Source organism: Glycine max, chromosome 4, assembly GCF_000004515.6.
Source record: "Glycine max cultivar Williams 82 chromosome 4, Glycine_max_v4.0, whole genome shotgun sequence".
NCBI classification, from domain to species: domain Eukaryota; kingdom Viridiplantae; phylum Streptophyta; class Magnoliopsida; order Fabales; family Fabaceae; genus Glycine; species Glycine max.
The window spans coordinates 2,922,024-2,935,717 of record NC_016091.4 but is presented as its reverse complement, the minus strand read 5'-3'; the positions used below and the strand labels follow the sequence as shown (position 1 = coordinate 2,935,717).

The 13,694-nt window shown below is 30.8% G+C and overlaps 1 protein-coding gene across 2 annotated transcripts; it reads left to right on the top strand.

The window, feature by feature from the left end:
- The first annotated feature begins 5,103 nt into the window (after positions 1-5,103).
- LOC100808086 (uroporphyrinogen-III synthase, chloroplastic) lies at positions 5,104-12,934 on the top strand. 2 transcript variants are annotated; one of them, XM_003523545.5, is made up of 9 exons: positions 5,125-5,432; positions 6,311-6,398; positions 7,428-7,494; positions 8,381-8,499; positions 9,960-10,052; positions 10,169-10,224; positions 10,577-10,662; positions 11,040-11,171; positions 12,659-12,934. In XM_003523545.5, exons 1-9 carry the CDS (start codon positions 5,226-5,228, stop codon positions 12,711-12,713), a joined length of 903 nt encoding a protein of 300 aa, XP_003523593.1. In that variant the 5' UTR covers positions 5,125-5,225; the 3' UTR covers positions 12,714-12,934. The 2 variants fall into 2 exon arrangements, with proteins under 2 accessions (XP_006578011.1, XP_003523593.1); XM_006577948.4 differs by lacking the exons at positions 11,040-11,171; positions 12,659-12,934 and adding an exon at positions 10,738-11,033 and having other exon boundaries at positions 5,104-5,432.
- The last annotated feature ends 760 nt before the right edge of the window (positions 12,935-13,694 follow it).

Sequence of the window (13,694 nt, the reverse complement as noted above, 5' to 3'; positions counted from 1 at the left end):
TTTTAATTGTTTTTGGCGCTTCACATTGTAACCTTCATTTTTACGGCTTGTTTGGTTGGAGGAGAGGGAGGAGAAACAGAAGAAGATGGAACTAATTAAATGTATTTGGTATATAGAATTAGGAAGGAGAGAATTAAAAAGTTAGTGAATCCCACATATATTTCTTTACTTTATTTCTGACATATTTGTATCCATTTCTCTATTTCTCTCTCTCTTTCTCATTTCTTTTCTATTTTTATTTTTCAGTCAAACACTCTTCATTTTTATTTTATTTTATTTTTATCTATTTTCACTCTTTCATTTTATTTTCATTCGTCCTATTTATCTCTTCTTTGCCAAACAGACCATTAAGGGTCCTTGCCTCATTTCATTTCATGTGTGTGGTTGATACATTAATTGCATGGGTTTCAAAGGTTTTTTCCCCCCTTCTTATAGGCATGAAATTGAAATCTGATTAATTTTGATGAAATTCATGATTTCAAGTTTCAATTTTGTGTTCATTTTCTTATGTATATTGTACGTATTGTATCAAAATTGAGAAATGAGACCTATTAAATGAGTTATTTTTAATAAATTTCAGTTAATAAAAAGAAATCTTAGAGAAAGAGTGTCACTAATATTTCATGATAATCTAATTTGATTTTTACTCTGGTTAAATAATTTTTTTCTTGAGCAATTGTGGGAAAATAAATAAATAAAATGCATTCAATTTCTCAATAACTTAAAATTAACTAATAATAAGGAGATTCATGCAAAAAAAAAGATTGTAACTATAAAACAATATTAATTTTCTAAAATTTGTAACTCACTAAACCTTAGTATAACTTAAGATGACGCCATCAGAATATAATTTTTGAATATTCAAATTCTCAATAATTTAAGACCTTAGTATAACTTAAGATGACGCCATCAGAATATAATTTTTGAATATTCAAATTCTCAATAACTTAAGATCACGTTTCCTATATTCTTGTGTGTAACTATAAAACAACATTAACTAAAAATGATTAACAGCTTAAATTAAACTATAAAAAAAGTAAACTAATAAGCAACATTTGAAGTTGGAAAATAATTTTCTTTACTATAACAATATAGCTCTCAGATTACTATGTGAAGTAGTCATTAAAATTGCAACTTACAATTGATCATTAAAATAAAATGATTAAAAAAATGTAATTTTCAGCCTGTATGTTATTGACTTTTATTTATTGTTGTTGCAAACCAAACAAATATAGAAACTTGCATAGGTTCAAATTTTAAAAAATTATCTTATTAGATGAAATTTGAAATAAAGTCTATAAAAGGAAATAAAAGCAAAGTTAAATCTTAATATAAGAAAAAGTAACATGATATCATATTTAAAGGGAAAAAATGCCACAAACACTAAGCAGAAGAAGAAAGCACATTAACTCTATTTTCTTTTGAAGATGAAAAAATGATACAATATCTCGGAGAAGATGAAGAAGACTCAAAATGGAAGTCAAAGAAAAAATGGATTGGAGTATTTTAAAATGGTCAAAGAAAAAGACTCATACCGAGAATATTAGTGTCAGGTGATTTGTTTCCTATGTATGCCTTAAAGAGATATATCAAGGTGCAACCAACTATTTTAAACTAGAAAATACTTAACATAATTTATTTATTTTTATCTCATTTTCATTTGTTTTCTTTTTTATTTTTCCTTTCTTTTATCAGCACATCAATCATTCTCTCTATATTTTTTCTGTGTATTTTTCCACCGTAATCCACCCCATTTTGAAATGTACATTGATGTTTGAAATTAATGCATCCATCATGAACCACTTCATCACTAGTACATACTACATATTAAAATTATCTCGTTTTTTAATTTTTTTTTTTGCCTGAATAAATGACAAGTTGTCTTTGTGCTATAAAATATTCAAGCCGCACAAGCTATAAGTTTTTTCGATCTTTGTTCCAATTTTTTCCCCTTAAATTATGAAAATTGCGCTTTAAAATAAAAAAGGGATATATTTTAATTAAAATTAAAATTTATATTTTTTAAGTTTATACTTATTTAAAACATAAAAGATTATTAATATTCAATTATATAGCATCTATAATCATATATATTTTAAAATTTATTTGTTAATAATTCTAATTAGAAAGGAAAATTTATTTTTAACATTATATTATATTAATTATATTATATTACATTATATGATATTATGTATTATTTTATATAAGAATACATACATCTTTATATTAAAGTATCATTTTCTTTATTTTTTCTACTTCTCACCCCAACCAACCAATTAAAAAAAACCTCATCTTCCTCTTTTTTTTTTTCTTTCAATTTCAAACAACTTAAAAATATAATTATTTTTCACACGTTTTTTTTCTTCTTGCTCATTTTCATTTTTTTTCTTTCTAATTTAAACAAAGTGATAAAGAGTTGAGAGTGTAAGTTTGACTAAGGACCATTTATTTAAAACCAATGCTACATATGTAAATGTTATAAATGGAAATTATTAATGACAGATTCAGGAGCTTTATAAAAGGAGAAGTTAGTTAAACAGTGGGAGGCTACTAAGTATCGAATTACTAGAACGATTCTGCCTCCAATGAAAATCTTTCTTCTCTTCCAAGTTGCCAAGTGTTTCGTGAAGGATTGGACAACTCTTGCTGCATGCATAAACCTGTGATCTACATTAATTCCGTAGAAATTACTCTTGCTGAAATTGACTGAGGTCGGTGTCATTTCGAAACTACTGAGAATAGTTTTTAGCGTTCACGGGTTTTGGAAGGAGACTTCACCAACATTATAGAGTCATTAGCGTATTGTAATTGCAGATAAAGGCACCTTCTCTGTGACTTTAACGCTGCTATACAACCCCCACTCCACTAAATTCCTGATAGCTCCTCCGCTACTACAATCAAAAATAGGAAGGGAAACTTTTATTATTTTCATCATTCGTACAAACTTGCACCATTGTTATAATTTTAGTAGTGGGTGACATTTTTCCATATAGCAAACCAAACCACCGCAGTCATAAAAGGAAGTGGGTTTCGGGCCTTTCAAATAATGAGAATATAGAGTCATCAACATATTCTAACACACCTCCCTTAAAGGCTGTTAGAAAGTCTTGATAGTCCCCCCTGTTATCAAAATGACTTAAAAATGAAAACTAATTATCATAATAAGTTAATTAATAAATATTTATTAAATTAATTAAAATCATTTTTGACACATAAGAATATAGGAAACGTCGTCATCTTAAATGACACATTAAGATTTTTGTTTTTCCTGTGGTAGAAGATATTACCTTGATATATATCCTCTATCTTATCAAATAGTTAGTGTTGGATTTGATAAAATTGACGTAAAATATGAGAAATTAAAATTACAAGTGTAATTATGTTTCAATTATTATTTAATTTTTCACTATATAATTATATTTGATTGTAAACTTTATAATTATAATATATATTTTTTATTTTTTTACTTATATTTTATAATCTTAACTAAAAACTGAAATAAAGATTAACAGTGTACATAGAAATGAAAGTAAAAAATGAGTAAGTTTATTTAAATTTTTTAAAAAAGTGTTTTTAAAAATAAAATAAACAATTTTTCATTATTCTATTTTATAATTTTAAATAAATATTTTGCATTGATTTAGTCAATTTAGCCCATGTTAAATAGGTGTCTCATGCTGCATGAAAAAAAAAACATAAGATGTCATTCTGAAGATAATGTCTCTTATATTTCTACATGACAAAAATCATTCATTTTAGTAAATACTTACTAGACCACTTTATTATGGTAATTAATTTTAATTTTTAATCTTTTTTGGTAAAAAAAAGTCCCCTTTTGTGTCTGAATTTTTTTTTTCTCATAAAAAATATAAATCAAGGAAATTTTTTATTAGTTTTGTCATTCGTACAAACACGTACGCTTGTTATATTTTTAATATTGTGTGACATTTTCCCATATAACCAAATCACCGCCGGTGAAGTGGGCTTCGAGCTTTTCGGCGGACAATGAAAATCTATATTAGATTATTAGGCACTGTGTCGAAAGGCATCTTAGCAAGTTGCTAATTGTTGTTATCTTTTGAACAACTACTACAAAAAAAACAAGTTGCTATCTTAATCATAAAACAATGAGTTCTTTCCGCATTAAGCAACTTTTTTTTTCTTTTTATAACATGAGAGCCAGCCTACACTGGAGAAGGGCCTGTGATTTGTTTAATTTGTTTCATATACTATTTATAATATTATGTGACTGATGATACAGTATATTGCATCATAAAAAAAAGTGTCATCTTGATGAATGATTGAATGCTATATGGTCATTTTTCGATAAATAATATATTAGACATATTTTAAATAAAAATATAATTATTAATATATTTAAAATTTGCATTTTTTCTTTTTGTTTTTAATATATTGATAAATTTACTGGATCGTGAAACATTTCTTGATCAACTTTTGTTAAAATTAAAAATTGATAATAAAATTGCTCTTTACAGTTATTGAAGCCACTGAAAAATAATATCCGAAAGTATTATTATTTATTATATTATATAAAATTTGTTGCATGTTTAGATTGATGTCACATAAAAAAAATGTTTGATAAGTCACTCTAGAGTAAGTTATTTAATTAGATTAACTTATATGTTAATATGATAAAATATTTTGTTAAACATTTAGATTGGTGTCACATAAAAAAATATGTTTGGTAAGTCTTCCAAGCTACTTTGACTAATTTATATGTTAACTTAAAAAAAAAATATCTTTGTCTCTTTCCTATTTTATTGTAGCAACTAAAAAGAAAAAATTATTGCTCTAGGGTTATTCTAATAATTCCAATTTATAATATATGTAATGATAATTTAAAAGATTTTTATAGGCAAAAATAGGGACCAAACTTGGCACAAAGTGGGACCAAGTTGAGAAACAAGGGGTACAAATCATGAAGTGAGATTTTTATATTATGCAAATACTGAAAACTATAAATGATAAATTTATTAATATCTGCTACAATTTATTTGAATCCGAAAGAAGCGTGGTACTATCTATGGTAGTGTTGCTGGGAGGTAGGGCACAGAGCAGGGTAGGGTCGGGTTAGAAGATTTGGACGCAAATCCCCACCGTTAATCATCATCATTGCTACACCAAATTAATCCTAATTTAACCAGGGGTGTAATTCATGAATAAAATAACCTAGAGCCACTTCCTTTGTTCAACACGTTCCAATAATGCCCCATTTTTCTCTCTCCCCTCTCTCCTGTGCACCTTCTCCTCTCCCACCTCGCCGCCGAATCTTTCTCGCTCCTCCCCGAACCGCCGCATCTTCCGCCACCGACGCCGCTTCCTCTTCTACTTCCTCTTCCGCTTCGAATTTCGCTCCCAAAGTCGTCGTCACCAGAGAGCGCGGCAAGAACGCCAAGCTTATCGCCGCTCTGGTACGCGCTTCTATTCACTCACTTCACATTTCGCACCTACTATTTCTTTTCCTAGAACCGCATTGCAATGTGCTTAACCTTCGACACTCGAACTCCAATTAGTCGTGCCGTTTTTTCTGAGTCTCGTTCTCCTTCTTTTGCATTTCCTTCATCCTATATAAGCCTTCTTAAACGATCTAGGAGCTGCAGTTTGCTGATGAGCACTTACTGTTTCTCTTCACGGTCTTTCTTTCCCGAATAAGTGATGGCATATAACAGCTTCAACATGCTCTTATTTTCTTATCACTATTTCAGTGAGTTCGTTGCTTCCACCATCCATTAAAAAAAAAATAGTAGTAACAAAATGTTCGTCTTTATTTTTTCATTACCTTGTGCTTCCAATGTTTACCTTTGTCCCTGAATGTCTATCTGAAACGGTGATAAATTCATATTATATGTTTCTATTCTAACTCCATTATATAAAGTTCCATCAGGATTGCTGCATTTTGTTCTCATTAAATCGTTGCATAATCCAAATTGATGTTACACATACTGTATTTATTTTCTTTATTTTTCTATCTTCTAGCATTGGGAACTTCACATTGAAATTGAACTAATTTCCCCCCTATAAACACAAAGGACGAGGTTTATATTCCGCAGTCAGGATTAGTTTGTTTTATGTTTAAAACATCTTATAATCAAAATTTTAATGTGAAAGCTTCAAAAAAGTTTACTAAAAAATAATTAGAACCAAACATGCTCTTAGATTATCAGCTACGTTTGGCACCCAGTCCGTGTAAAAAAAATAATGAAAAGGATCCTCAAGGTTTGTAGTTGACATCAGGTTTGACTAATCATATACACTGAAGCTATTTAGGTAATTCCAATGTTGAGTGCAGGCTAAACATGAAATCAATTGTTTGGAGCTTCCTCTCATTGAGCACATTCAAGGACCTGATTTAGGCAGGCTTCCTTCTGTATTAGGTGGTAAGTTTTAGGAAAAACTCATGCCATGAATATTTGAATGTTTTGTGAGGTTTGAACTATGCTATTTTTATCCAGTAATGATAAATTATATATGAATTTGTTCAGTTGTTGGGCCAAATTTTAGAATAAAATTTATGCATGGTTAATAGGAAGAAAGATGCTGTGGTGAGCAAGGAAGCACAGACACCTCATGATAATAGTCATCTTTGTGCTGTGCACATGTTGGATACTTTGAATACTTTTAGCTGCATTTTTACAATTTCTTCCTTTTTTTCTTAGCTCTTATATCAATACAAATGATAATCTCACAATAATTAGGTAAGTTATAGCATTTTATTATGTCTTTAATGACTCATGCTCACTTTTAAAACATTCTTTCTCTTTATCTAATATTTGTGTTATTATGTTAATTTTATATATTGCAACATAGCCTTGTCTTTGTCCTATAATTTTTTATAATTTTTCGTATCCTGTGTCCTTGTTGTATGCATGCATTGCAGTGGTGACATTTCTAATGTAAAATTGATGGTACAATATTGGTGATTGAGAGCTACTTCCCATTACCAATAACCTCCTTGAAAATGAGGGTTTATAGCTTCAAATGCCTGCAATATGCCTTCATTGTCTCAGACTCAGTTTAGAAATGTTTGATTGAACTTCTTTTTCGTAAAAGAATTTTTTTCCTATTATTTTCTAGCTCCTATATTTATGAATAGCTGGCCTTCTAGAGTTGCAGATCACATTCTCATTATTCAATGTAAGATTGGTTTTATCTGGCCAAACTTATATGAAATTTGTATATAAATGGAATGGGTTGAATTTGGCCTAATGTAGAGCTGTGATTCTTTGATATTTATGAATGTAGGATGATTTCCTCAACTTAAAAATCGTTTGCAATTTTGCATGTTATATCTTTGGCATCTTTTCTGATGCACATGAAAAGATCTGCCATGTTGTCAATGTCATGAATGTGAGTGCCTCATAATTATTTGTTGATTCATTTCTTCTCGTCATCCATGATACATGCAGACAATGCATTTGATTGGGTTGTGATAACGTCTCCAGAGGCAGGTTCTGTCTTTCTAGAGGCATGGAGGTAAGGAATTAGGGCTTGTTTGGTTAATTTGTGCAAAATTGCTCTTCAGTAGAATATATTTTAGATAAATTATTTATTTTGAATTGAAGTAAAACATTTAGACAGAGGTAACCTTTAGTACACCAAGTGATTTTTAAAATTTATCAGAATATTGTTTTGTCCTCCCAAGATAAATTTTGGGTCATTGTGGAGTGCAAGCCAAATATGTACCTATTAGTTGCTGACTAGTAATAAAATCACAATATACATGGTGAGGGTTTACTAAAGTTTTTAAAGCATTGTTAATGTTTCTGCTAAATTTTCATCATTTATTTTCTTCAGTGACTTGATGTCTTTGCCCTTTTTTCTCTAAAACTTCGTACCCCATTGCCCAGAGGCTCTTCGCTATGCGAAGGTATGGGGGAGGGATGTTGTACGCAGCCTTACCCTTGCATATGCAAAGAGGCTGTTTCCGGATTCGAACCCATGACCAACAAGTCACCAAGGCACAACTTTACCGCTGCACCAGGGCTCGCCCTCGCCCTTTTTTCTCTAATTAAACTTTTTTACCATTTTACTCCCCTTCAATTCTGGTTGTTATATGGGAAGAGTACTTGAAATATCTTTTATTATGGAACGTGTTATCCTATTGTCTGCAATCTACTATCTAGATTGTGCATGAGTTGTCCAAGATGCATATGTAAATTATTCATAGATAGTTGTTTATTGTTTTGGTCTAATTTTGTTTCTACATTTTATAGTTGGTCAGATGCAATGATACAAAGAATGACTTAAACAACTAAGCATTTGTGTTCTGTTCTTTAGAATACATTTTTTGTTTGTGCAATTTTATATGATTTTTGGTCAGCACTTTATATGATTATCTTGTCTTGATTGTTGTCCCTAGATCTTCTGGGATGCCTCATGTCAAAATAGGTGTTGTTGGGGCTGGTACTGCAAGCATTTTCAAGGAAGCTTTGCAGTCTTCAAACCGATCAATTGATATTGCCTTTGTGCCATCAAAAGGTATCCATCTGTGTAATTAGCTGTAGGCTGAATTTAAATGGGTACTGCATTGAATGATCCCTAGTTTCACTTCTTTACCTTGATGGATGATTGACTAAAGAAATATGAACTGTAAAGTAATGCCCTGAATCTTTTGGGCTATTCAAGGAGAATATGCCATACCATTAATAGTTGGTTAATATATTCATTTAGTTTGTATAGTTGATGCTACGTTGAGTATTAAATCCTTGGATTAAAAAAAAAAACAAAAGTTTTAGTCTCTCTACACCTGCTCTTCTGTTGAAGATTGACCTCTACTGTTGCATCTTTGTTAACATCGTCAATGTGTGGCTGAAGTGACTGACATGTGGCAATGATGGGAATGAAAATTAGTTATTTGGTCCATATAGGTTATATTACTTTAGGAATTAATCCCTATATGAAAGAAAAACCCGCAAGTTTTAGTTTCTATATTACATTGATTTATACCAAATGGTTTCTATCATTTCATTCTTCCTTAACTCTGTCAAGAAGCATTGCTAATAATTGTTTAATATAGATTGGGAGCATCAACATTAACACCAAATGCCTCCTTTTCCAAGAATTATGATTAGCACCTTTGTAGATCCTAGTTCCAAGATATACTTTCCTATACCTTCCCTATCAACAAACACCCCAGTTCATTCAATTACAACTCCATCCTTGGGTCATGCAATAGCATACACACACCTGAAGACCATGCCAGAACCTCAAGAATTTCCTTCTAATCCAGGCAAACCAATTTATCTTTAGTATTATCCACTGCATTCAACCTTCAAAGTAGATATATAGAGTTAGTATAGGCATGCAATGAGTGCATGACTGTAGTTTTGATGATGAGAGTCTCATATTGATGGAGTTAAGGAACAATGTAATGGCAGAGAGCATTCTGTATAAGGACTTGCACTTTATTTCATATGGGAACTAATTCTTAAAAGTAGTATCCCTTTAAGGACCAAATGATTAATTTGCAGCCATGTCATTGCCACGTCAACCACACCTTGACACCTATTAAAAAGTGGGTTATGGACCTAACTCAACTCCACAAAACCAGCTTGAAAGGTGAGGTTTGCGCCTCACTTGTATTCCCTATTTTGGCTATATCACTAGTTGATGAGGGATCTCCAACAACACATTAGCAAAGATGTAATGACAAGGACCAATCTTCAACAGAAATGCAGATGTAGGGACTAAAACTTATGTGTTTTTTTTCTCTTGTCTAGAGACTAATGCTTAATGTAGTGTCAACTATATGGACTGAGTAATTTAACCCTAGTAGTTCCAAGAAACACATCTACTAGGGGAGAACAGGACTTTGCTTTACGCTGATTGTTCCATCACTTTTGTGAATCAGTGGTGTAACTGCACTTGCTTTTGCTAAACTGTAATTTAAAGCTTCAACTTTAGAAAATGAAACTTATTATGGATTTGATAATTTTCAGCAACAGGAAAGGTTTTGGCTACTGAGCTTCCTAAGATTGGAAATAAATGCACCGTTCTCTATCCTGCTTCTGCAAAGGCTAGCAATGAGATTGGTACATGAGATATCTTGTTGCTTTCTTAAAAAGTCACTATGTTGAAGTTCAATACTTGAATTAATAAATGTGTAAGGCAATGATATGCTAATTTTCTGTGATATTTATATAACCAGAGGAAGGACTTTCAAACCGTGGATTTGAGGTTACTAGGATGAATACATATACAACGGTACAATGCTTTAGCTGTACTTCTTCCTTACAATTACCGTGTATTCTTTTCTTGTTTCATATGATTAATTGGGTTAAACTATTTAAGTACAATATTTATTAATGGTAAATTCTGGTCTTTTGGGAAATGAATTTTCCTGCAAGAATGTATTTCATGGTCTATAAACTATCAGTACAATGGCTTATATTTTATTGTCATTTCTGAAAATTTTACATTACAAATGGTTTTACTTAGCTTTGATCAAAACCAACCATTTCTTGCATTTAGAACAATTTCTAGACTAGAGTGGGCTATTTGTGGTCTCTACCTCTGACAGATTCACTGCTTCCCCTAATTCAAACTTATTTGTCAGGTGCCAGTTCAACATGTTGACCATACGGTTCTAAAGATAGCACTTGCTGCCCCTGTTGTTACAGTAGCTTCACCATCTTCTATTCGGTGAGTTTCTTTTTGCTTCTTCATTTTTTTCCCTTTTAAATTTTCTATAATTTCATATCCATTTAAAACCTTCAGAGAGTTGATCATGTTTGGATTCAATATGTCAATTCGATGTAAAGGGGATTCATGTGTTAAACTTGATGCGTCCAATGACTGTTTCATACTCACTATCCTGGGATGCTGTTTTTGTCCCTTTGTTAATCAAGCGTCATAATGGCTCCTGGTATTGTATGAATCATGGAAAGCTTTCTTTATCTTCTTATTTGTGCTGTAGAAATAGGTAGGACATTTTCTTAGGAGGTTGTACTTCATTTAGTATTTACTCAGTTTTTCCCCCTTGAGATAATTTATCTAGTTCAGATAACCTGCTGCAACAGTGCCTGGAAGAATCTTCTTTCAGATTCTGAGTGGAACAATTCTGTTGCATGCATTGGTGAGACAACTGCTACAATGGCAAGAAGTTTAGGTTTCACAAATGTGTACTATCCAGCACAACCAGGCATCGAAGGGTAATCAAAATTCACTTTTTAGAAATTCTTTTTTGGGATCTTTGCTGTGATATTTCTCTGAATAGTATCGTAGTATTCAGTACTTTGTTTACATGCTTACTGCTTAGTAGTGTTCACTGTCTGGTCACATGGAGGTTTTACAAGCTCTTCTGATTTTGGAATATAGTAGGCTCATACCACTTAAGAATGACTCTAGTTTTAATAATTTATCTTTAATCTAAATTCATATATTTCATTCATTTAAAAAAAGAAGAAAATGCTATAAACTTTATGCCATTTTGAAGTAACTAAAACTTGAGATTCTTCACGAATCAGAAGTGATTCTCAAACTTTCCAAAACCTGCATATAAATCTTTCCGTTCATTAGTTACATGTATACTATTCATCACATGACAAGTGTTTGTTATTAATTACACATGATAGTCTCTCATTTGTCGACATATTTTTTTAAAAAAAATTGAAAGAAGCTTTTTTTACCTATTAATTTAAATTAATTTTCTTTAATTGTTGTATACTTATTTTTCTGTAATATAAATTAAATTAAATGGAAAAAATGGATTTTTTTTACTGACTATTATGCGTGTTAATGAAAATGTGCTAATTGTATGATGGACGACTTCCACATTGTTAGACAGAAGGGTCTATTTGCAAGTATTAATGACCTCTTATCATCCAAAAAGTTCATGGTGGCTATACTAAGCTTAGGAACTATTTTGTTCACTTCCCCCCTTTTAAAATACTTTTCAGTTTTTAATACCCCTTTCCCAATCCCCACAAAATAATAATTTCCTTTCTATTACTTGTTGCCTATATTTGACCGTACTTGATGTTTATTCTGTGTCATGTTTCCTTGTATGCTATTAGCCTATTATGTTGTTGCGATTGAATATTTTAGACTCAACATAGAAGAACCTTTGGAAATCTTTTTGGGGAAATTACAAAATCACTGACTAAAATATAGACAATGACAAACAAGCAAAAGTTCGGTATTCGTTATTATTAAAAAAATTGTAGTGATTCTGTGTGAAAACATGATTTTTTTATTTTTCCTCTATAGTAAATGAATTTTCATAAGTTCCTTTTGGTAATTTACCTTCTTTTCACCTTCTGGTCTATGGGATGCCATCATGCTAAGTTGGTCTAATATATAAGGAGATTCTATTTCTATGATAGACGAGAGGAATATACTAAATTAAATCCTAAAATTAGGATAAATTGTTTAGTCTCTAAAATTATAAAAATATCATTTTAATTTTTGAAATTATCATTTAATCTTTAAATTTTTTGTAATTTCAGGAACTAAAATGATAATTGTTTAGTAACCTGGATTAAACTGACTGTTTATTTGATAATTTTTAGGACTATAATGACATTTTTGTTGTTTCATAGACTTAAATTGATTGATGAATAATTTAGTTATTACTCAGTTAACTGGTCTGAAATCCTGTTAATAATATTTGTTTTTTTGGCGATCTTCTTCCTGACAGCTGGGTAGAAAGCATTCTTGAAGCATTAGGTTCCTATGATGAATTATTGAGGTAGGTCTCAGCTCTTTGTAGCAACCTGGAGATGTTTTCAACTGTTTCTCTCATGCTGCAAGATTAATATAATGATTTGGCATCGTGGATGGATATACTCTCTGTTCAGTAGTAGTATTTTTAAAGATACATTTAGCTTCAATAAAGTAAGGAGAGTGTAGTGTATATTAGGAAATAAAGTGCACTTATCGTCATTGATTAAAATATAAATATTTTTGTAATTAATTTCAAAGTTTGTTATACATGCACTTGTTTTTAATCACAAATTCTAACCATTATTTTTTTAATTAATGACTATAAAGAGAGGCTATCATGAGATAGTGGTAAATAGTTTCCATGTAAATAGCAATGCCGAATTTTCTTCTATCGCTACATTGAGCACTCATTTTGCCCCTAAACATTATGGATATCCTTGATTTTAAGAAGGTTTATTTATTTGCATTAAATTAGGATTAGGATTTTCATGTTTTGTGGAAGTTTATAGAGTCAAGGAAAGCTAATGAGAGCATTTATATCCTTTCATCCAAAGACGACTTGCATTCAAGAAAGTGACTGAGTGGGGGAGACTCGGATCTTTCTCATTTTTCGTTCCGGGTCCTGCTAATATTTTTGTTAACGCTTTAGCGTTTTTTTAGTTGGCCCTCTATTTTGGTGTGGTGTATATTTTTGTTCTGAAATAATCTTTTGTTCCAATGAAGTCTTAATTTTTTCAATGGGTTAAACTAATGGTTTTGATGAGTCTGATTTAATTATCAATGGAAATAATCGGCTTGCCATGATTTTTTTTTATTGTTTTATAGGTTTAAATACCTTGTTAGTTTATGTAGATGTGTTTCTTTTTAGTCCTTGTGAAAGAAAAAAATTGTTTTGGTCTTTGTTATTTTGTTTGTCTTTATAATATTTTTTTGTTGTAATCTCTGAGATAAATTGTTTATTTTGAATTAGTTGTGAAAAAATGATAGGATCTAGCAGAAATTTTTTCACA